At 48.7% G+C, this 24,294-nt stretch overlaps 1 protein-coding gene across 1 annotated transcript in view; it reads right to left on the bottom strand.

Annotated features, from left to right (window-relative positions):
* Positions 1–24,294, bottom strand: part of CIMAP2 (ciliary microtubule associated protein 2) — a 33,425-nt gene that overhangs the window by 5,849 nt on the left and 3,282 nt on the right. Inside the window, exons 2-8 of the mRNA XM_068239024.1 lie at positions 23,208–23,295; positions 20,223–20,393; positions 20,026–20,148; positions 6,852–6,989; positions 5,399–5,542; positions 5,129–5,296; positions 3,346–3,474 (exon numbers count right to left, since the gene is read on the bottom strand). Of these exons, the coding sequence (XP_068095125.1) occupies positions 3,346–3,474; positions 5,129–5,296; positions 5,399–5,542; positions 6,852–6,989; positions 20,026–20,148; positions 20,223–20,393; positions 23,208–23,295 (961 nt within the window). The remainder of the gene's footprint in view (positions 1–3,345; positions 3,475–5,128; positions 5,297–5,398; positions 5,543–6,851; positions 6,990–20,025; positions 20,149–20,222; positions 20,394–23,207; positions 23,296–24,294) is intronic.

The raw sequence follows: 24,294 nt of genomic DNA, 5'->3' as shown, positions 1-24,294 counted from the left end.
AGTATTCCATGCATTAGAGCCTGCAGGAGGTGAAGTGGATAGATGGGCATTGCTGGACTCGTGGTGGAAACTATGTCCAGAACTGATGCAGCTTGGGGGACAGAGGAGGCACAGAAACAGAGCGGGCACAGAGAGACATAGGAGACACAAAGGGGGCAAGAGAGAAACCCAGAGGAGGCATAAAGAGGCAAAGGGGGCACAAAGAGAGACGGGGAGAACAAAGCTTGATTTGAAGGAAATCGTGAATCGAAATTGCAATTTTGGACAGAAATCGCTCAATTCAATTTTTTCCTGAAATAGTTCAGGCCTACACCTAATGCATATCATACAGTATCAGGGGAGGACTGGGACCTTTTGGCCTGGAGGGAAAACACAAACTAGAGGCCCGGTTTCATGTCAGCCTCAGCCCAAATGACGTCACATGCGCCCCACGTGCTATATACCGGTAGTCACATGGTCATGCCAATGCAGAAATACAGCAAGGAAACTAGAGGGACAGCATGACAGGTAAAGTATAAATGCACAGGCACCGTGGGGTACATAATAGATTTTGAGGGAAAACTCTGGGGTTTCCATTGCGTACATAGTTTGTTATTATTGCACTTAACGAATACATCGGCCCGAGATTTCCCAGCATCTCAGATTGATACATTCAACTACTTTCCACCCAAAATAAGTCAAATTGTTGATTGGGCATGCTTGTGGTGGCACAGATTTTCATCCAATTGGATAGTTATCGAAGCAGTTGGCCAGCCCTAAATCATTAAAGGAGAGGCAGCCTGGGGGGAAATCTCCCCCCTTCCCCCCTGGCCAGTCCTCCCCTGTACAGTATATCTAGCCCCCTGCAGACATCATCTTAGCTCCCGGGGCATAGATATACGTATTTCCGCTGCTGTGCGCGCTCCTGCGCTCATTCGTGCCACCGCCCATTAGTAGGAGATCAGTGATTGTGAACGCAGCTCCCATTCATTGATCTAAGTCTCCGTTGCAATGATTGCCGCCATCAATGAGATGCCACAGTCGTAAAAAAAAAATACAAAGTAATACATACACGCATTACTTCCTGTTAGCATACTACTAGTACACTCAGGAAAGTGAGGACATCTTGTGGCCAAATACTAAAATTACACCTACATACATTTTAATAAAAAGACATACACATACTTAAAATGAGCTCCTTATGTCCCACACCCTCCCATAGTTACCAATAAAACTTTTACATTAAAAATAAAAAAATGACAATTAGAAAAATACATAAATAGTTACATTAGGGACTGAACTTTTTTAATATGTATGTCAAGAGGGTATATTACTTAAAATATAGGCTTTTATTTAGTGATGGAGGAAAAACTAAAAAAAAAATGCACCTTTACTGTATTACCAAATAAAATATTGGCATATGTGGGTTTTATCCACAGTAGAATGATTTATTTTAAAACTACAGGGTGGGCCATTTATATGGATACACCTTAATAAAATGGGAATGGTTGGTGATATTAACTTCCTGTTTGTGGCACATTAGTATATGTGTGTGTGTGTGTGGGGGGGGACTTTTCAAGATGGGTGGTGACCATGGCGGCCATTTTGAAGTTGGCCATTTTGAATCCAACTTTTGTCACCACCCATCTTGAAAAGTTTTCCCCCTCACATATACTAATGTGCCACAAACAGGAAGTAAATATCACCAACCATTCCCATTTTATTAAGGTGTATCCATATAAATGGCCCACCTTGTATAATGGACGAAAACGGAGAAATAATGAATTTTTTCCATTTTTGTTTCTTAATTTTCCTATTAAAATGCATTTAGAATAAAATATTTTTAGCAAAATGTACCACCCAAAGAAAGCCTAATTGGTGGTGAAAAAAAAACAAGATACGCAGTAGATCGTTTTGTTGTGATTAGTAGTGATAAAATTATTGGCGATTATTGTTTAAAAGGAAATAAATATGGCAGCCTCCATATACCTCTCGCTTCAGGTGTCCTTTAAGTTTTCTATTTTCTGAGCTAACATGGCTGACGGCTAACACTGTACAACACTGTACTGCTTCTACTATTTGCAGAGTAAGGCCCGGTTCACATTAGCGGTGGCCGTCCGGAATCGCCGTGCCGGAGCCGGACCGCTTGCAGAACGGACGGAACGGACGCACGGCAATAGCAATGAAAGCCTATGCGTCCGTTCACATGCGTCCGTTCTGCCGGACCGGAGCCGGACCGGATCCGGACCGGATCCGGACTCCGGCGTCCGTTCCAACATGCGCTATTTTTTGGTCCGGCTCCTCCGGCAGCCGTATCCGGAGCGGAGCCGGACTGCACCATCCGGCCAATACAAAGCAATGAGAGCCGGAGAGCGCACAACACACTGGCTACAAAAACCGGACGTTCTACCCCACTTCCTATGCATTTTGGATGGGGACCACATGGGCCCAGCGTTCAAAGAGTGGGGCAGCAGCGATTTCCTGCTGGAGCTCGTTTTGGCAGCAACATGTCTGATGTCTGATAACGAGGAGGCGAACAACAGGAAGGAGAGAATTCCCAGGTTTACGAGTAAAAAATGCCTGGATCCATGGTCCCAACTGCAGTCTCTGTATCCACGGATGGTCTCCACACGTCCACCTGTCTCCAACAATGACCCCAGACCCTTCTGCTGACCTCCCAGACCCCAGGTATTTACAGGATGGTATCTCCTTAAGAAACCGGATCCGGACCGCAACCGTGTTCACACCGCACGGAAACCGGATGCAAACGGACCGGATCCGGATAGGAACCGTACGGATCAGGTCCGGTCCGGCTCCGGTGCGGTCCGGACATCCGGTGCGGTTTTGACAAAACCGCAAGTGTGAACGGGGCCTTAACTGTAATAAATATAGTTTAAAGAGAAACTCCGACCAAGAATTGAACTTTATCCCAATCAGTAGCTGATACCTACTTTTACATGAGAAATCTATTCCTTTTCACAAACAGACCATCAGGGGGCGCTGTATGACTGATATTGTGGTGAAACCCCTCCCACAAGAAGCTCTGAGTACCGAGGTACTTCTGGCAGTTTCCTGTCTGTGAACCTTGCTGCATTGTGGGAAATAGCTGTTTACAGCTGTTTCCAACTGCCAAAACAGCAAGCAGCAGCTACATCACTTGCCAGCAGTAAAATGTCACCATGTGATAAATGTCAGAATGTAAATCAGGGATTTAAAATATTTTACAATGGGCAAACACTGACTAAATCATTTATGCATAATTATTGTAAAAATGAAGCACTTTTTTTTTTATTACATTATTTTCACTGGAGTTCCTGTTAGGTCAAACACACAGAAGTACAGGTTTCCTGCAGTCGGTTCACTTACAGAGCTTCCGAACAGAAGTCTGCAGGACTTTTTGTCAAAGCGTTTAGCAGACGTCTGGAATGGGGCGGACGATTGTCTCACAGGAGAGAAGAGGGGCTTTGCGTCATAAGCTCCGGGCCCCGGAGAATCCTGCCAGGAAACAAGCCGAGCATTAGATATAATACAGCAATCAGCATCAGGATTTACTGTAAGGCACTGTAGGCTTGTGCCTACGGGCGCCTTATGTGGGAGAGGCGGCACCCGTCCCCACGTGTCCCCCACCCGCAAGTCACATTAGGCGCTCTCGTATCTCCCTCTTTCCCTAGTTATGTCCTGACTCCCCGTGCTGCGAGTGCGATCCCATCCTTCTGATGCAGGAAGAGACACTCACACTCCGCCCCCCCCCCCCCCCCCCACTGGTGGCAGCTCCACTCTATACTACACCAGCACTATTCTATATTGTAAAGATCCTCCCCTGATGAGGTCCCTTACAATACAATGACCCAGACATACATGCACAGCATACAGAATCTGTGTAGATGGTGTCATGGCTGGGAATCAAACCTAGGACTTAAAGCGAACCAGAGACAAAGCACCCTCGTGTATTTTACCATATATATCATATATATACCATTTCATCCTTTCATGCACCCAAGAGCCAATTCTCATTTTTTGGATATTTTACGAATCATTATAGCTGAGTCTGTCTTCTCTGATGTCTTTTCAAGCCCAAGCCTGCCCCTTCTGGCTCTGCTATAATGATTCTGGAGCAAAGCCAGACTGAATGCTCAGTTGGGGATTTTATCAGGGCTGATAACGAGCAGGCTGAGCAGTGAAGAATGAAACAGAGAGCAGGGTAGGTGTTTTCTCTAATGTTCCCACTGACATATATGGTGAAATACATAAGGGTGCTTCGTCTCGTGCTGCAAAGAGAGAGCAAAGCTGGATTTGTACTTTTTCCCTTATTTAAAAGACCGTACACATGTCCAAACAATCTGCCCAACCACTGTATCTTCTAAACCTGATCTATTGGAAGATAGTTGGGCGTATGTATGGCAGGCAAACAACAAGACGTCCAACTGACAAGAGGTAGTTTGCCAGATCCAACCGGTGGATCAACAAGGCCAACTATCCGTCAGGTTTGAACGTGTGTACAAGTCCTTTAAACAACTTTGTTGTTATGAATGTGGATATGTTGTGCGGTTGGTTGTGCATGTGTATGAGCCTTACAGTAAACCTAAGATGGGGGATATAAAAAAATGTATACATACCTGGGGCTTCCTCCAGCCCCCTCGCCGCCATCCTCCGCTGCCTGTAGCCTCTGCAAATTGACCCAGAAAGTCCACCGGTCCCTTGTCTCACTCCTGTGGCCGGGTGTGTTCTGCGCCTGCACAGTAGTACTGCACTGGCTCAGCACAGGGAGCACACACAGCCTGACTGCACCGACTGGCCCTGACTGTACGACTTACTGGGGCCAGTTGCGGAAGCTGCAGGCAGTGGAGGACGGCGGCGTGGGAGCGTTCAGGCCGGAGGGGGCTGGAGGAAGCCCCAGGTATTTATACATTTTTTTATATCCCCCATCTCAGGTACACTTTAAGACAACTCTCTTGACCATGCCTCTATCCAATGTGCAATCCTACTTGCATATACTTGCCCCTTCTGTTAGCTGCAGTCCCCCCATCCTCCGTTCGCCTACACACACACACACACACACACACACACACACACACACACACACACACACACACACACACACACACACACACACACACACACACACACACACACACACACACACACTTACAGCTGGTCTCGGCCAATGGGTGAGGGAGTTGCACAATATTCTCTCTGTTGGGACTTTTGGATACTGAGCAATCTTTCCGAACTTGCCATGCGTCTTTCTCTGCTCATTCTCCAGCTCTTCAGTGAAGGATTTCACTTTATACTGTCCGGGTTCAGATGGGGAGTTTTTCTGGGGATAGCACAATGATAATTGTCATTTAGCAGATCTCTGTCGCGTCACCAGTAAGGCCACGCCTCCACCTCGAGGCTCTCTGATGTGATTGGTACTTACAGGGGTGGCGAAATAGCCGTACAGGATGGGTTTGCCTCTGGATCCGGTGAACAGGTCATAAGGGCCGCGTTTGCCAACGACATGGTTCAGGGTTTCGTCTGTGGAGTATTTCAGATTATATGTCCCGGGTCCCAGATCACAGCCCTGCAAGGAGAGCAAGCATGAGGCACACTATGGCTTCGACTCCAGGTACCTAAAATTGCTCTGACTCCTCAGTTTATTGAAACCTCTGACTCCGACATCAGGTACACAAAATTGCTCCGACTCCACAGCCCTGTTCAATTTACTAAGCATTGCCGCATTCGGTAAAGCAGAAAACCACACATTTGTCAAACATTTTGTGAAATATCAACTCACAAAGGCTCAGGGGCGTAACTAGGAGCCACCGGGCCACCCTGCAGAGATTCTGACGCTCCCCCGGGTGCCCACTCAGGGCCGTTTTGGGGGGCTGGAGGGTTCGCAGCATGAGGGGAAAGCCAAGGCCACACATCGGCAGGAGGGGGGGGGGACAGTCCCCCCCTCCCTCACCTCAGGCTCTCCCCTCTGCGCTTCCCTCCAGCTTCAATAAGTGTGTGTGCAGGCGGCGAGCAGCGTCAGATATACATGCCTTCCTTGCGTTCCACCGCGGATGTTCCTCGCTCTAGTGTCTGACGCTACTTCCTGTTTATGCACAGTGGCTGCAGCCCCTATTGTTACACCCCTGCAAAGGCTGTTACCACATGGAAAACTGAAATCACTGACTAGTGAGGTAAAATTACTAAATTGTGAGGTAAATACCTCTCATAAATGTCATGTCACAAAGTGTAGAGCATGCAGTAAAACAAGATGTCCGGTATCTCCAGCCTGGAGCTGTCGGTAACTAATAATCAGCCATTTGGTAAAGTTATATATAGAAGGGAGGAAAGACAGCAGAGAAAAGGTGAAAACTATTTAAACTATTCAGGAAAACAAGAAAGTTGATAATAAAAACAAATTTCCCTAATTTCACAATATTATTAGATAATTAAAGTACCAGAAATCTCCAGCCCATAAAGGACCAGACACTTCCTGGTAAGGAAACGGGGCTCGCTGACATCATTCCACATGAACCCGCCTCCCTTGCTGTTCGCGACACTCCACTGTTGCTGCAGCTCAATCGCTCTGTTGTCAGTATGACAGTAGAGCTCCATGAGCAGGTCAGGAGCCGATTTCATTGGCTTCTGACCCTGTGATCACTGTGAGCCAATCACAGCCAATGAAATCGTCTCCTGCTGTCATACCGATGGCAGAGGGAGTGGCCTGAGGCAGCAGATTACCAAACTATTACCTAATGTGTGAAAATCTTGGTGAATTCAGAAAAAGTCTAAAACAACAAATGAAGTATGTTACTGATACTATTTTTTACCAAACGTGTCTTAGTGCATTGAAGCCAATGAGGGGGATGTATTTTCTGCATGACGACTCAGTCACCCACCATGCCAGCTGCGCAGTGGTCCTTGCTGCTTCCGCTGTCCATGATGCCCTTATAGCTGGCAGACTTGGATGCCCTTTCTTCTACCACTGTGTAGGGATTCCCACCTTTACCATAACTGCCAGGCCCCGGGTTACAGTCCTGTACAGAGAATAGATTCTGATAAAACAACATATACAGGAAGACAGCATGTAGTCATGGAGACCTCAGACACACAAAGAAAATAATAAGAATGAAATTTGCTTCTTGAATGAGACAGGGACCCCATCATACACTGGCTAGCCTGCAGCACGGGGTATCACAGTCCAAACAGCACAAGAAGGCGCAGGGAAATTTTGGCGCACCATGCACCATCATCAGGGCCGGTTCTAGCTGCAGTGAGGCCCCCGGGCAAAACTAACTTGGGGAGCCCTAGCAACACCCCTCTGCAGCCCCAAGCCGGCTCCCAGGACCCATCCCACCACCCTCCCAGCCACACAAAAGCATTAGGTGTGCATCATATATCCCCAAAAGCATTGTTGAGTCCTCATTATTCCCCTCCTTTCACTTACAAATTCAGAGTTTACACACAGCGGAGTCTTACATAATCCAGGCAGGACAACAGGCAGCACCGTGCTCTGGACTTCTCCCCACCAACCCCTCTATTCCTCATTCCCTGCAGGTACGTGTAGGATCACCATAGCTGGAGGGGAGGGAAAAGACCCCTTGGGGGGGGCCCTACAGGCTCTGGGGCCTTGGGGCCATTGCCCCCTTTGCCTCTATAGTAGCGCCGGCCCTGACCATCATAGGTTATAATGTGATCTACGGCTATAGCTGGTCTCAGACAGTAATTTGGATGCAGTCAAAAGACAGCGCCCAAATTACTATAAAAACAGTGTGCAGCTGTGCCTCCTTACTCACTGCTGCACACTGCTAGATATGGTCAGTGAGATGCCAAGAATTGTGATTTTATGCAAATTTTACGCAAATGTAATGCAGCTTACAAATAGACCAATCAAATTACATCATGAGCTCCTCTGTACTTAGGGACATTAGATTGTGAGCTCCTCTGTACAGAGGGACATTAGATTGTGAGCTTCTCTGTACAGAGGGACATTAGATTGTGAGCTCCTCTGTACAGAGGGACATTAGATTGTGAGCTCCTCTGTACAGAGGGACATTAGATTGTGAGCTCCTCTGTACAGAGGGACATTAGATTGTGAGCTCCTCTGTACAGAGGGACATTAGATTGTGAGCTCCTCTGTACAGAGGGACATTAGATTGTGAGCTCCTCTGTACAGAGGGACATTAGATTGTGAGCTCCTCTGTACTTAGGGACATTAGATTGTGAGCTCCTCTGTACAGAGGGACATTAGATTGTGAGCTTCTCTGTACAGAGGGACATTAGATTGTGAGCTCCTCTGTACAGAGGGACATTAGATTGTGAGCTCCTCTGTACTTAGGGACATTAGATTGTGAGCTCCTCTGTACAGAGGGACATTAGATTGTGAGCTCCTCTGTACAGAGGGACATTAGATTGTGAGCTCCTCTGTACTTAGGGACATTAGATTGTGAGCTCCTCTGTACTTAGGGACATTAGATTGTGAGCTCCTCTGTACAGAGGGACATTAGATTGTGAGCTCCTCTGTACAGAAGGACATTATATTGTGAGCTCCTCTGTACAGAGGGACATTAGATTGTGAGCTCCTCTGTACAGAGGGACATTAGATTGTGAGCTCCTCTGTACAGAGGGACATTAGATTGTGAGCTCCTCTGTACAGAGGGACATTAGATTGTGAGCTCCTCTGTACTTAGGGACATTAGATTGTGAGCTCCTCTGTACAGAGGGACATTAGATTGTGAGCTCCTCTGTACAGAGGGACATTAGATTGTGAGCTCCTCTGTACAGAGGGACATTAGATTGTGAGCTCCTCTGTACAGAGGGACATTAGATTGTGAGCTCCTCTGTACAGAGGGACATTAGATTGTGAGCTCCTCTGTACAGAAGGACATTATATTGTGAGCTCCTCTGTACAGAGGGACATTAGATTGTGAGCTCCTCTGTACAGAGGGACATTAGATTGTGAGCTCCTCTGTACAGAAGGACATTATATTGTGAGCTCCTCTGTACAGAGGGACATTAGATTGTGAGCTCCTCTGTACAGAGGGACATTAGATTGTGAGCTCCTCTGTACAGAGGGACATTAGATTGTGAGCTCCTCTGTACAGAGGGACATTAGATTGTGAGCTCCTCTGTACAGAGGGACATTAGATTGTGAGCTCCTCTGTACAGAAGGACATTATATTGTGAGCTCCTCTGTACAGAGGGACATTAGATTGTGAGCTCCTCTGTACAGAGGGACATTAGATTGTGAGCTCCTCTGTACAGAGGGACATTAGATTGTGAGCTCCTCTGTACAGAGGGACATTAGATTGTGAGCTCCTCTGTACAGAGGGACATTAGATTGTGAGCTCCTCTGTACAGAGGGACATTAGATTGTGAGCTCCTCTGTACTTAGGGACATTCGATTGTGAGCTCTTCTGTACTTAGGGACATTAGATTGTGAGCTCCTCTGTACAGAGGGACATTAGATTGTGAGCTCCTCTGTACAGAGGGACATTAGATTGTGAGCTCCTCTGTACAGAGGGACATTAGATTGTGAGCTCCTCTGTACAGAGGGACATTAGATTGTGAGCTCCTCTGTACAGAGGGACATTAGATTGTGAGCTCCTCTGTACAGAGGGACATTAGATTGTGAGCTCCTCTGTACAGAGAGACATTAGATTGTGAGCTCCTCTGTACAGAGGGACATTAGATTGTGAGCTCCTCTGTACAGAGGGACATTAGATTGTGAGCTCCTCTGTACAGAGGGACATTAGATTTTGAGCTCCTCTGTACAGAGGGACATTAGATTGTGAGCTCCTCTGTACAGAGAGACATTAGATTGTGAGCTCCTCTGTACAGAGGGACATTAGATTGTGAGCTCCTCTGTAGTGATGCTCAAATACCCCTTTTTAAAATTCGAGTTTGGTCGAATTCGAATAGTAAATTATTCGAGGTCAGTCGAATATTCGAGTCGAATAATTTTTACTATTCGATTCGACCTCGGACTTCGAGCTCACTATTCGAGTCGGTATTCGAGCTAACTATTCGAGCTGACTATTCGAATTGGCCTTAAATAGCTTCCAACACTTGTTTTGAGGGTGAATGATGCAAGAAACATCTTTTTTTCCAAGTAACAACAGCAAGTGATTATGTGGGGATGTTCCTTTAAAAAAAAATGTGGAAAGAGAAGTTGTGTCCTTAATTTTGTTCAGTAGTGTTACTGTATATACTTGTTCTTCTTCTTCTTTATCTTTCTTCTTCTTCTTCTCGATCTTCTTCTTCTATATCTTCTTCTTCTTCTTCTATATTGTCTTCTTCATCATCTTCTTCTTCTTCATCTTCTTCTTCTTCTTCTTCATCTTCTTCTTCTTCATCTTCATCTTCTTCTTCTTCTTCATCTTCATCTTCTTCATCTTCTTCTTCTTCATCTTCTTCTTCTTCATCTTCATCTTCTTCTTCTTCTTCTTCTTCATCTTCTTCATCTTCTTCATCATCTTCTTCATCTTCTTCTTCTTCTTCTTCTTCATCTTCTTCTTCTTCTTCATCTTCTTCTTCTTCTTCTTCATCTTCTTCATCTTCTTCTTCTTTTTCATCTTCTTCTTCATCATCTTCTTCATCTTCTTCTTCATCCTCATCTTCTCCTTCTCCTTCTTTTTCAATATCGTCTTCTTCTTCTTCACGTATTTCTCTTTTCAATTTTTTTTTTAAAGAAATGCAGCTATTTTTGAGCGTAACAAATAGCTGGTGGGCGCACGCATGTTGGAAGCGCCATTGTATGTGCTCCCTGGCAGTGGAAACACAAAGACAGCAGGAGGTAAATTCAGCAGCAGGAGGAGGAGGATGAGTGTGTGGCAGCAGGCAGTCAATGAGGCAGGCAGCTCGCCGTGACATAATAGCCCTGGTACCTAGCGGTGATACCAGGGCTGTAAATAAACACAACAGGAGGTCCCAGACAGCGGTCATGCAGCCCACATTGTGTCCAATACACAACTGGGACAACACAGTTTTCAACCCGGGCACCTCAGAAAAATTAAACCTTTTTTTTTTTTTTTAATGGTTTGTTTGGTTTTGGTTTTGCAACCAATATAGCTATTGTTTGACGTAATAGCTGGTGGCAGAGTGGCAGCAGAAGGTAATTCTGTGTACCCTGGCAGTGGGAAACACAGACAGACAGCAGCAGCAGGAGGAGGAATGGAGGAGTAGGCGAGCAGCTATTGTTTGACGTAATAGCTGGTGGCAGAGTGGCAGCAGAAGGTAATTCTGTGTACCCTGGCAGTGGGAAACACAGACAGACAGCAGCAGCAGGAGGAGGAATGGAGGAGTAGGCGAGCAGCTATTGTTTGACGTAATAGCTGGTGGCAGAGTGGCAGCAGAAGGTAAATCATCTGTGTACCCTGGCAGTGGGAAACACAGACAGACAGCAGCAGCAGCAGCAGGAGGAGGTATGGAGGAGCAGTGTGAGTGTGGCAGCAGGTAGGCAGCGTGACATAATAGCCCTGGTACCTAGCGGTGATACCAGGGCTGTAAATAAACACAACAGGAGGTCCCAGACAGCGGTCGTGCAGCCCACATTGTGTCCAATACACAACTGGGACAACACAGTTTTCAACCCGGGCACCTCAGAAAAATTAAACCTTTTTTTTTTTTTAATGGTTTGTTTGGTTTTGGTTTTGCAACCAATATAGCTATTGTTTGACGTAATAGCTGGTGGCAGAGTGGCAGCAGAAGAAGGTAATTCTGTGTACCCTGGCAGTGGGAAACACAGACAGACAGCAGCAGCAGGAGGAGGAATGGAGGAGTAGGCGAGCAGCTATTGTTTGACGTAATAGCTGGTGGCAGAGTGGCAGCAGAAGGTAAATCATCTGTGTACCCTGGCAGTGGGAAACACAGACAGACAGCAGCAGCAGCAGCAGGAGGAGGTATGGAGGAGTAGTGTGAGTGTGGCAGCAGGTAGGCAGCGTGACATAATAGCCCTGGTACCTAGCGGTGATACCAGGGCTGTAAATAAACACAACAGGAGGTCCCAGACAGCGGTCGTGCAGCCCACATTGTGTCCAATACACAACTGGGACAACACAGTTTTCAACCCGGGCACCTCAGAAAAATTAAACTTTTTTTTTTTTTTTTTTAATGGTTTGTTTGGTTTTGGTTTTGCAACCAATATAGCTATTGTTTGACGTAATAGCTGGTGGCAGAGTGGCAGCAGAAGAAGGTAATTCTGTGTACCCTGGCAGTGGGAAACACAGACAGACAGCAACAGCAGCAGGAGGAATGGAGGAGTAATGTGAGCAGCTATTGTTTGACGTAATAGCTGGTGGCAGAGTGGCAGCAGAAGGTAAATCATCTGTGTAGTGTACCTTGGCAGTGGGAAACACAGACAGACAGCAGCAGCAGCAGCAGGAGGAGGTATGGAGGAGTAGTGTGAGTGTGGCAGCAGGTAGGCAGCGTGACATAATAGCCCTGGTACCTAGCGGTGATACCAGGGCTGTAAATAAACACAACAGGAGGTCCCAGACAGCGGTCGTGCAGCCCACATTGTGTCCAATACACAACTGGGACAACACAGTTTTCAACCCGGGCACCTCAGAAAAATTAAACCTTTTTTTTTTTTTTTATGGTTTTTTGGTTTTTGGTTTTGCAACCAATATAGCTATTGTTTGACGTAATAGCTGGTGGCAGAGTGGCAGCAGAAGAAGGTAATTCTGTGTACCCTGGCAGTGGGAAACACAGACAGACAGCAGAAGGGCAGTACACAGCAGCCCACTGTAGGTGTAAAATGTGTGGCTGCAGGCGACGTAATAGTCAAAGTGAACCAGGCTGGCTTAGTGAGCAGGAGCCAGGAGGTGGTAAAGGGTGGTAAGGCACATTAACGATGGTTCCGGCAGCCAGTTCATGTCCCCCTCTCGCCGACAACAGGGGCCAGGAACTCGCCTTCCACCCACGCCTGGTTCATCTTGAGAAACGTCAGTCTGTCCACAGACTTGTGAGACAGACGTGAGCGTTTCTCGGTGACCACGCCACCAGCTGCACTGAAGCAGCGCTCGGACAGCACGCTGGAAGGGGGGCAGGACAGCACTTCCAGGGCGTACTGCGCCAGCTCGCTCCAGATCTCCATGCGCTTGACCCAATACTCCATGGGATCAACAGGGGCATCGCTGTCAAGCCCGCTGTACGACCCCATGTAGTCAGCCACCATGCGGGTCAGGCGCTGGCTGTGACCGGAGGAGGATGCTGCTGCATGCATCTCCTCTCTAGTCACTGCTGCCGGAGCCTCTACAGTCCTGTAGAGCTTGTGGCTGAGAGACAGCAGGTCTGTGGGGCGCTTGCTGCTGCTGGATGCAGGCACCTGCTGCTGCCTCTGTGCTGGCTGCTGGACAGTGGGGGTGGAAGGCTGGGGGAAGGCTTCCTCCAAGCGCTCAACAAGGGCCTGCTGCAAGCTCCTTATTTGTTGCGCTGGGTCTCCTCCTGCAGGCGGCAGGAACTGGCTCAACTTCCCCTTGAGGCGTGGGTCCAACATCATGCTGATCCAGATGTCCTCCCTCTGCTTCATCTGGATCACCCTGGGGTCCCTGCGCAGGCACGTCAGCATGTGCGCTGCCATTGGGAAGAGGCGGGCCACGTCTGCTGGCACATCGACGTCAGTGCTGTCCTCATCCTCCTCCTCTGCCGCCTCATCCTCTCTCCACCCCCGCACCAACTCAGCTGCGCTGTGCTGATCCCCCTCATCAGCAGCCAGGTCAGGGACCTCCACCAAGTCCTCCTCCTCCTCCCCCTCAGAGGTGGACTGCGCAGCTGGTTGCCGCTCCTGCTGGTCCAAGGCTGCCGCTCCCTGTTCCAGCAAAGCATCGAGGGCCCTGTTCAGCAGAGAAACCAGGGGCACCCACTCGCAGACCATAGCATGGTCCCTGCTCACCATGTTTGTGGCCTGCAGGAAGGGAGCCAGCACTAAGCACACCTGCTGCATGTGCCTCCAGTCATCATCGGGGACGATGGACGGGATGTTGCTGGTCTTGTCCCTTCTCTGAGCTGCGGAAACAGTGGCCAGGGCAAGGTACTGTTTGACAGCGTGCCTCTGTTCAACCAGACGCTCCAACATCGCCAGGGTGGAGTTCCAGCGAGTCGGAACGTCAAGGATCAGCCGATGGCGTGGCAGATCCAGCTCCTTTTGCACGTCTTCCAGGCTCGCACAGGCTGCAGCCGAGCGCCGGAAGTGACGCACAACATTCCTTGCCGTTTCCAGCAGTTCGCCCATCCCCTGGTAGGTGCGCAGGAACTTCTGCACCACCAGGTTCAGCACGTGGGCAAGACAGGGGATGTGGGTCAGGTTTCCCCTGTCTATTGCGGCAACCAGATTGGCCCCATTGTCGGCCACCACCTCTCCGACTCTGAGGCCTCTGGGGGTCAGCCAAATCCTCTCCTGCTCCTGGAGTTTGGCCAACACATGGGTTGCCGTCAGCTTGGTCTTCCCAAGGCTGACCAAGTGCAGCAGCGCTTGGCAGTGGCGGGCCTTCACGCTGCTGCTGAGGCGGGGGGTTTGGCCAGGTGTGCCGGAGGATGGCAGAGGATCGGAGGAACCTGCTGCAGTTCCCCTGAGCCTGCGGGGTGGCACCACCCACTGTGTTGCTGCTGCTGCTGTGCCCGCTGCTGCTCTCCCATCCTCACCCCCTTCCACCAAGCTGACCCAGTGGACAGTGAAGGACAGGTAGCGGCCTGTCCCGAAGCGGCTGCTCCAGGAGTCCATGGTGACGTGGACCCTTTCACCAACCGCGTGCTCCAGCCCTCGCTCCACATTGGCCATCACAAAGCGGTGCAGTGCAGGAATGGCCTTGCAGGCAAAGAAGTGTCTGCTGGGGAGCTGCCAGTCTGGGGCTGCGCAAGCAAGCAGCGCACGAATGTCGCTCCCCTCCTGCACGAGCGTGTACGGCAGGAGTTGGGAGCACATGGCCCGTGCCAGCAAGCCGTTCAGCTGCCGCACGCGACGGCTGCTGGGAGGTAGAGCCCTAACCACCCCCTGGAAGGACTCGCTCAAAAGGCTCTGGCGTGGCCTTTTGCTGACACGGGAATCAGCAGACACAGCAGAGGAGGCCACTGAGGACTGGCTGCCAGAACAGGCCTCAGTGTCGGCGGCAGGAGTTGCAGAGGGGGGAGGAGCAGTGCGTTTCCGCACTCCTGCTGGTGCTGCTGGAGGAGCAGGAGGGCGGGTGGCTGCTGTTGCTGCTGCTGCTGCTGAAGGCTGTGCAGTGATGGGTGTGGTGCCACTGCCAGCAGCAGATGCCTTCAGCCTCTGGAACTCCTCATGCTGGTGGAAATGTTTAGCCGCAAGGTGGTTGATGAGCGAGCTGGTGCTGAACTTTAAGGGGTCTGCACCTCTGCTCAACTTCCGCTGACAGTGGTTGCAAGTGGCGTACTTGCTGTACACAGTGGGCATGGTGAAAAACCGCCAGATTGGTGACAGAAACTTCCCCCTACGGCATGGAAGCGCTGCTGCCTGTCTCCTTGTGGTGGTTGGGGGGGGGGCTTGGGTGCGGCTGGTGGTGGTACTGGCTGATGCTGCTGCTGCTGCTGCTGAGCCTGAGACACCAGCAGGCTGTGGGACGCTGCCAATGCTTGCAATGATGCGCCTCCTTGCAAGGCCCACAAGCGCATCCTCCTCCTCAGAGCTGCTGAGGACGACATCCCCTGGAGGTGGTGGCACCCAGTCTCTGTCTGTCACCGGGTCATCATCATCCTCCCCCTCCTGAAACATGTCCTGCTGGGATGAGGACCCCCCAAACTCCTCTCCTGATGCATGGATGGGCTGCTTGACTGTCGCCACAGTCTTGCTGTCCAATCCCTCATCCCCCAAAGTGCCCATCAGCATCTCCTCCTCAAGATCGCCAACAACAGCAGACAATTTACTCATGATGCCTGGGGTCAAAAGACTGCTGAATGACAGGTCGGCGAGTGACGGTGAACTGGCCTCCTCCCCAGACCCTGCTGGGCGGCTGCTGCGAACAGGGGTGGTGGTGGTGGTGGTGGTGAGGGTGGAGGCCTCGGATGCAGAGCTGATGGCGGGCTGCTCATCCTCCGTCATGAGTTGCACCACAGTGTCTGCATCCTTTTCCTCAATGGGACGTTTCCGACCCGGCTGGAGGAAAATGGGAGCAGGTGCTACACGCTGCTGCTGCTGTGTCTCTGCAGCGTGAGTTGCAGATGCTCCTGCTGGGCGGCGCCCAAGGCGTCCACGGCCAGTGGCTATGGGAGGAATGTTAGCCACTGACGCTGCTGCTGCTGCTGCGGAACTGTGCATGGTGGCGCGCCTGCGGCCGCGGCTTGCCACAATGCTGCTCCCTCTCCTCCTGATTCCCTTGCTGCCCTTCCCCTTGCCCAAACCGCGCTGGCTGCCACTTCCAGACATCTTAAATGTTTTGGGCGTATAGACAAAAGTTTTGTAAAAGGGCGGGTGAAAAGTGGGGTACTTTAATGGAGTGGGTTGGTTGGTGAGGTGACTGAGTGAGTGTCCCCTAGTACAGTAAGTAAGTAGTAACAGTCAGGAAGTACAACTAGCAGTTACAATAATCAGTAGTAATCACAAGTAAATTTAGTGTGTGTACACTCAGACACTGAGTGCACGCACGCAGGAGCTAGTAGCCTATGGACAGTGACTGAGTGTCCTAGACTCCTAGTACAGTAAGAGTAAGTAGTAACAGTAAGTAGAACTAACTAATTACGATAATCAATCAGCGATCAGAAGGAAATAGAGTGTGTGTTGTGTGTGTACACTCAGACAGTGAGTGCACGCACGCAGGAGCTAGTAGCCTATGAACACAGTGACTGAGTGTCCTAGACTCCTAGTACAGTAAGAGTAAGTAGTAACAGTAAGTAGAACTAACTAATTACAATAATCAATCAGCGATCAGAAGGAAATGGAGTGTGGGTGTGTGTACACTCAGACAGTGAGTGCACGCACGCAGGAGCTAGTAGCCTATGAACACAGTGACTGAGTGTCCTAGACTCCTAGTACAGTAAGAGTAAGTAGTAACAGTAAGTAGAACTAACTAATTACAATAATCAATCAGCGATCAGAAGGAAATGGAGTGTGGGTGTGTGTACACTCAGACAGTGAGTGCACGCACGCAGGAGCTAGTAGCCTATGAACACAGTGACTGAGTGTCCTAGACTCCTAGTACAGTAAGAGTAAGTAGTAACAGTAAGTAGAACTAACTAATTACAATAATCAATCAGCGATCAGAAGGAAATGGAGTGTGGGTGTGTGTACACTCAGACAGTGAGTGCACGCACGCAGGAGCTAGTAGCCTATGAACACAGTGACTGAGTGTCCTAGACTCCTAGTACAGTAAGAGTAAGTAGTAACAGTAAGTAGAACTAACTAATTACAATAATCAATCAGCGATCAGAAGGAAATAGAGTGTGGGTGGTGTGTGTACACTCAGACAGTGAGTGACCGCACGCAGGAGCTAGTAGCCTATGGACAGTGACTGAGTGTCCTAGACTCCTAGTACAGTAAGAGTAAGTAGTAACAGTAAGTACAACTAACTAATTACGATAATCAATCAGCGATCAGAAGGAAATGGAGTGTGGGTTGTGTACACTCAGACAGTGAGTGCACGCACGCAGGAGCTAGTAGCCTATGGACAGTGACTGAGTGTCCTAGACTCCTAGTACAGTAAGAGTAAGTAGTAACAGTAAGTAGAACTAACTAATTACAATAATCAATCAGCGATCAGAAGGAAATAGAGTGTGGGTGGTGTGTGTACACTCAGACAGTGAGTGCACGCACGCAGGAGCTAGTAGCCTATGAACACAGTGACTGAGTGTCCTAGACTCCTAGTACAGTAAGAGTAAGTAGTAACAGTAAGTAGAACTAACTAATTACGATAATCAATCAGCGATCAGAAGGAAATAGAGTGTGTGTTGTGTGTGTACACTCAGACAGTGAGTGCACGCACGCAGGAGCTAGTAGCCTATGAACACAGTGACTGAGTGTCCTAGACTCCTAGTACAGTAAGAGTAAGTAGTAACAGTAAGTAGAACTAACTAATTACAATAATCAATCAGCGATCAGAAGGAAATGGAGTGTGGGTGTGTGTACACTCAGACAGTGAGTGCACGCACGCAGGAGCTAGTAGCCTATGAACACAGTGACTGAGTGTCCTAGACTCCTAGTACAGTAAGAGTAAGTAGTAACAGTAAGTAGAACTAACTAATTACAATAATCAATCAGCGATCAGAAGGAAATAGAGTGTGGGTGGTGTGTGTACACTCAGACAGTGAGTGACCGCACGCAGGAGCTAGTAGCCTATGGACAGTGACTGAGTGTCCTAGACTCCTAGTACAGTAAGAGTAAGTAGTAACAGTAAGTACAACTAACTAATTACAATAATCAATCAGCGATCAGAAGGAAATGGAGTGTGGGTGTGTGTACACTCAGACAGTGAGTGCACGCACGCAGGAGCTAGTAGCCTATGAACACAGTGACTGAGTGTCCTAGACTCCTAGTACAGTAAGAGTAAGTAGTAACAGTAAGTAGAACTAACTAATTACAATAATCAATCAGCGATCAGAAGGAAATAGAGTGTGGGTGGTGTGTGTACACTCAGACAGTGAGTGACCGCACGCAGGAGCTAGTAGCCTATGGACAGTGACTGAGTGTCCTAGACTCCTAGTACAGTAAGAGTAAGTAGTAACAGTAAGTACAACTAACTAATTACGATAATCAATCAGCGATCAGAAGGAAATGGAGTGTGGGTGTGTGTACACTCAGACAGTGAGTGCACGCACGCAGGAGCTAGTAGCCTATGGACAGTGACTGAGTGTCCTAGACTCCTAGTACAGTAAGAGTAAGTAGTAACAGTAAGTAGAACTAACTAATTACGATAATCAATCAGCGATCAGAAGGAAATAGAGTGTGTGTTGTGTGTGTACACTCAGACAGTGAGTGCAGTGCGCACACGCAGGAGCTAGTAGCCTATATGAACAGTGACAGTGAGTGTCCCTACGGGTACAGTAAGAGTAAGTAGTAAGTAAGTACAACTAACTAACAATAATCTATCAGTAATCAGAAGGAAATAGAGTGTGTGTACACACAGACAGTGAGTGAGTGCACACACGCAGGAGCTAGCTAGTAGCCTATAAACAGTGACAGTCAGTGAGTGTCCTACTCCTAGTACAGTATAACTACAATACTATTAGTAAAGGACAGCAGAAATACTGGTATAGATGAGAGAAATAAACAGAGGACAGCTGCCCACAGAGGCAAGGCCCCCCTGAGGCCTAAACCTGTAAGCTTGCAGCAGCTGCCTGTCTCTAATGTAACACACAAGCTACTAACTAAAATACAATGTCTATCTAACTAACAACAATATAGGTGTATATGGCAGGTGTAGGTGAGCAAAAACGCTAGGTAAATGATCACAATAGAGCACTTGCTAAGCCAAAGCACAAAGGAGCAACTCTCTCTCTGTACAAGTCTCAGGCAAGCATGGAGAAACGGAACATGGCGGCCGCTATTTATAGGGTAGGGGCTGGCCAGGGTCCCCCTCTGTGATTGGCTGCCGTCAGAGGGCCTGGGAGCCCTCTGATTGGCTCTAAGGACATCAATCTGGGCTATGACGCTATTCGAGCTCGGTACCGAGCTCGAATAGCGCCGGGTTGCTCGAATAGCTCGAATAGTGAATGGGCTATTCGAGTGTACTCGGATAGCCCATTCGAATAGCTCCAGCTATTCGGAGCTCGAATACCGAGCTCGAATAGCTGAAAAAGAGCTCGAATATTCGAGCTACTCGAATATTCGAGCTCTGCTGAGCACCACTGCTCCTCTGTACTTAGGGACATTAGATTGTGAGGTCCTCTGTACTTAGGGACATTAGATTGTGAGCTCCTCTGTACAGAGAGACATTAGATTGTGAGCTCCTCTGTACAGAGGAACATTAGACTGTCAGCTCTGCTGTACAGACTGAGAGACTTATGCATAAATGTACAGTATATTGGAACTGTATAGAAATACAGGAAATAAGTACAGTAATGTATGAAATAACATTGTGTAGCTTTAAGGCATCCGGCACTCTCATTATGTAAGGCAAAGCAAGGCACCTCGATGTTCTCCTTGAATCGGACTTCTCTTGTGCTGCACGCACCCCGCACACTGCGTGGCTTCTCCTCCAGATCATCGGTGAATGACTTGAAGTTGTATCGGCCGGGGCCCATGTTCTCCTTCTATGGGGAGACAGTCAGATGTTAATATCGCCCGATAAGACGGATATTAGAGAGATTCTGTGGCCTCATCTCACCAGCAGGCGGTTCCTCTCCCAGGTCTCCCTGTAGAGCAGGTGCGGCATTCCGGTCAGTCGCTCAGTCTCTTCAGCCCTCTTCCATCCCGGAGTAGATGCTTTCCTCTCCAGCACAGCAGCACTGAAATCCCCGGGGGACGGCTCATAGCTCCCCGGCCCCAGTCTCCTCCCCTGCGGAACGACACCCTGTCAGGATCTGCAGACTTTCTAAACTAACAACAGACAGCAACAATGAAACATTTATAAAAAGCTTTTCTCCCTGCAGGACCCAAAGTGCATAAGCTTGTCTCAGATCAGTACATAGTGGTGTTTAGTGGGGAAAAAGTAATGTTATCATAAATGACTAAACAAGTGACTTTTCAGTTTTGATTTAAAGGAGTCCAGGATTGGAGCTGTCTTGATTCAATTTGGAAAGGCATCCTACAAGGTAGGGGCAGCATGACAAAAAGCTCTGGCTCAAAAGGTTTTTACTTAAACTTGGGGGGGTGGTCAACGCTGTTTAAGTGCATCTACCAATATTATTATTATCATCATTCTTATTATTATTGATTTATAAAACACTGTACTGACATATAGTAGGATGTAGTAAATTATTCAGGATACCCAATTGTAATTTTCCCAGTTTTGAGAAACACTTCCTATTTATTGCTGTATACTGAATGTAGCTGTTTAGCTATACAGAATTCTCCCACCCTAGAGCACTAGCAGGCATTATTCTCACCGGCTTCTGAGAATTCTGAGAAACAAACATTCCGCAGAGCTGCACCTGACAGGACTAAAGGTGTAGCCGCCACCCGTGATAAATTTCAGAATGTAAATTAGCAAGAGGACAGAATGGACAAACGCTGACTAAATAATTTATAAAGAATTTTAAAAAACATAATCAGGTTTTTTTCCATCTCGATATTCCTTTAACCACCCTGGCGTTCTGATTAAATCGCCAGGGTGGCTGCGGGAGGGTTTTTTTTAAATAAAAAAAAAACTATTTCATGCAGCCAACTGAAAGTTGGCTGCATGAAAGCCCACTAGAGGGCGCTCCGGAGGCGATCTTCCGATCGCCTCCGGCGGCAAGAGATAACACGGAAGGCCGCAATGAGCGGCCCTCCGTGTTTCGCTTCCCTCGTCGCCATGGCGACGAGCGGAGTGACGTCATGGACGTCAGCCGACGTCTTGACGTCAGCCGCCTCCGATCCAGCCCTTAGCGCTGGCCGGAACTGTTTGTTCCGGCTACGCTGGGCTCGGGCGGCTGGGGGGACCCTCTTTCGCCGCTGCACGCGGCGGATCGCCGCGCTGCAGCGGCGATCAGGCAGCACACGCGGCTGGCAAAGTGCCGGCTGCGTGTGCTGCTTTTTATTTCGTGCAAATCGGCCCAGCAGGGCCTGAGCGGCAGCCTCTGGCGGTGTTGGACGAGCTGAGCTCGTCCAGACCGCTCAGCAGGTTAAGAGGTAAGTAAGAGGCAGCGTTAACCTCCCCATCCCCCCACCAGTTCCCAGAGTTATGTTTTTGTGTCACTCTCAGAGGTGTTCTCTAATACGCCTCAGGGCTCGTTTCCACTTTAAGCAATGCAGAGCCGTGCAGTCAGCACGGCTCTGCATTGCGTGTCACTCCTGGGGGGCGGAGCTTGCGATCACATTCATTATACACAATGGTGTCACGGGCCGAATCGCCCTGAAATGCAGGCAACCATGCGCTGCGGTTCAGCTGCGAATCACAGCGCACGAGTGGAAACATTAGAAAGTGTAGTCTATTCACTCTCTGATGTCCCTGAGATTGCATTTCCCAGGCCCAGTTCCAAGCCCGTGCAGACAGTGTGACTGCCCTGAGTACCAGACAGGTAGGTGGGGGGGGGGCGCAGCGGCAGGGGAGAGTGGGTATAGTGCTACATCTCACTTTCCTCGAGGAAGGTGAATTGTAGCGCTATAAACGCTCTTCCCCTTCCCTATGCTGGAGGCACCTAACTATATAACCTATACTGGGGGCAGCTACCTATCTACCCTATACTGGGGGCAGCTACCTATCTACCCTATACTGCGGGCACCTACCTATCTAACCTATACTGGGGGCACCTACCTATCTAATCTATACTGGGGGCACCCACCTATCTAACCTATACTGGGGGCACCCACCATCTAACCTATACTGGGTGCACCTACCTATCTAACCTGTACTGGGTGCACCTACCTATCTAATCTATACTGGGGGCACCTACCTATCTAATCTATACTGCGAGCACCTACCTATCTAACCTATACTGGGGGCACCCACCATCTAACCTATACTGCGAGCACCTACCTATCTAACCTGTACTGGGGGCACCTACCTATCTAATCTATACTGGGGGCAGCTACCTATCTAACCTATACTGGGGGCAGCTACCTATCTAACCTATACTGGGGGCACCCACCATCTAACCTATACTGTGAGCACCTACCTATCTAACCTGTATTGGGGGCACCTACCTATCTAATCTATACTGGGGGCAGCTACCTATCTAACCTATACTGGGGCACCTACCTAATCTAACCTATACTGGGGGAACCCATCATCTAACCTATACTGCGGGCACCTACCTATCTAACCTATACTGGGGGAACCCACCATCTAACCTATACTGCGGGCACCTACCTATCTAACCTATACTGGGGGCAACTATACTGGCTACCTATATTGGAGGCACCTACCTATCTAATCTATATTGGAGGCACCTACCTATCAAATCTATACTGGGGGCAACTATACTGGCTACCTATACTGGGGGGGACCTATAGCTGGCTACATATACTGGTGGCAACTAGACAACTAGACCTGGCTAACCTATACTGTGGGCACCTAAACCTGTCTCGATGTGGGAGGGGCGATTTTTACACCCTCGCCCTGGGTGCAATTTAGCCTAGAAACTGCCCTGGCGTTTCCATATGAGCGCGCTATATGTAATCGAGCCCTCCCGCTCTCTGTCTGGCCGGCTCTCTGACGATAGTCACTCACCTGCTCGGATGTGGCCCTCCTGCAGTATGCCACCTGCGTGTATGTCCCTGGCTTCTTATACACGGGGTGCAGGGAAGACACATCAAACCTGCACAGGATGCCGGGATTAAAATCAGGATTATTTCTGCTGATCTGATGGAAGATTGTTTCAAACAGTATTAAACGTTTTACAGCTACAAAGCCAGGAGGATAACCCATTACAAATCGTTGGACCCAACAAAGTTACACACACCTGAATTTGAGATATATTGAATAACCTTTCCTGCGATGAAGGCTAAAACATAACTTTTAATTTATATATTTTTAAAAAGTACTCGAGAGGACATTGACAAATCGTGCTGCTAACACACAAAAATGTAAATAGTGAAGCAGTATGGAGGAGAGAGCGGTTTGGACTAATCCACTACACTGTCAATTGGGATTAGGCTAACCTCTCACACTGCACAGTAAATACAAAACAACCCCCTATATACAACCCCTGTGTAGAGTACTTTTTAAATATATCAATTACTGTAGTAAATAGCTTGACGGTTTTCTCCAAGAAGAGAGAGGAAGGCGGGTGATGCGGGGACTTCGGGAAGGCATCGCGGGACAAGGCTTCTCGGGTAAATATAACTTTCTTTTACTTGCAGGCTACCAGATTTTGACTCTGGAGATCCTCTTTAAAGGGACGTTCTCACTACGGCGATTCCCTCTAATCGCCGAAGCGGTAGTGCTTTGAAAAAGCACTAGCGCTATCCTAACCTTATGGCAGTGATCTCACTGCCGCCTATTAGCACCAATCGCAAAACGTGTTCCCTGCAGCATTTTGCTGCGATTTTGGAGCGATCGCGGTACAGTGCTTAATAAAGCTCTGATCGCGATCGCTCTGAATCGCAGAAGTGTACAGTGATTTTACTGCTCTAATTGCGGTAAAAATCACTTGCACAAAACAGTAGAACTAAGTGCTACCGTTTTGCGCTTTTAAGTGTGAATGGGCCCTAAATCATGGGGCCTTGTAGCAAAACTATGATGTGCCCCCCATGTTTACACACCCTCCCCCCCATGGTGACAACTAGGATGACTTATCTGCTAGGAAACATGTAAA

The sequence above is a fragment of the Hyperolius riggenbachi genome, chromosome 6 (assembly GCF_040937935.1).
Source record: "Hyperolius riggenbachi isolate aHypRig1 chromosome 6, aHypRig1.pri, whole genome shotgun sequence".
Classification (NCBI taxonomy): domain Eukaryota; kingdom Metazoa; phylum Chordata; class Amphibia; order Anura; family Hyperoliidae; genus Hyperolius; species Hyperolius riggenbachi.
Note: the sequence above shows the minus strand (reverse complement) of the source record. Positions and strands in the feature narration are given on the sequence as shown.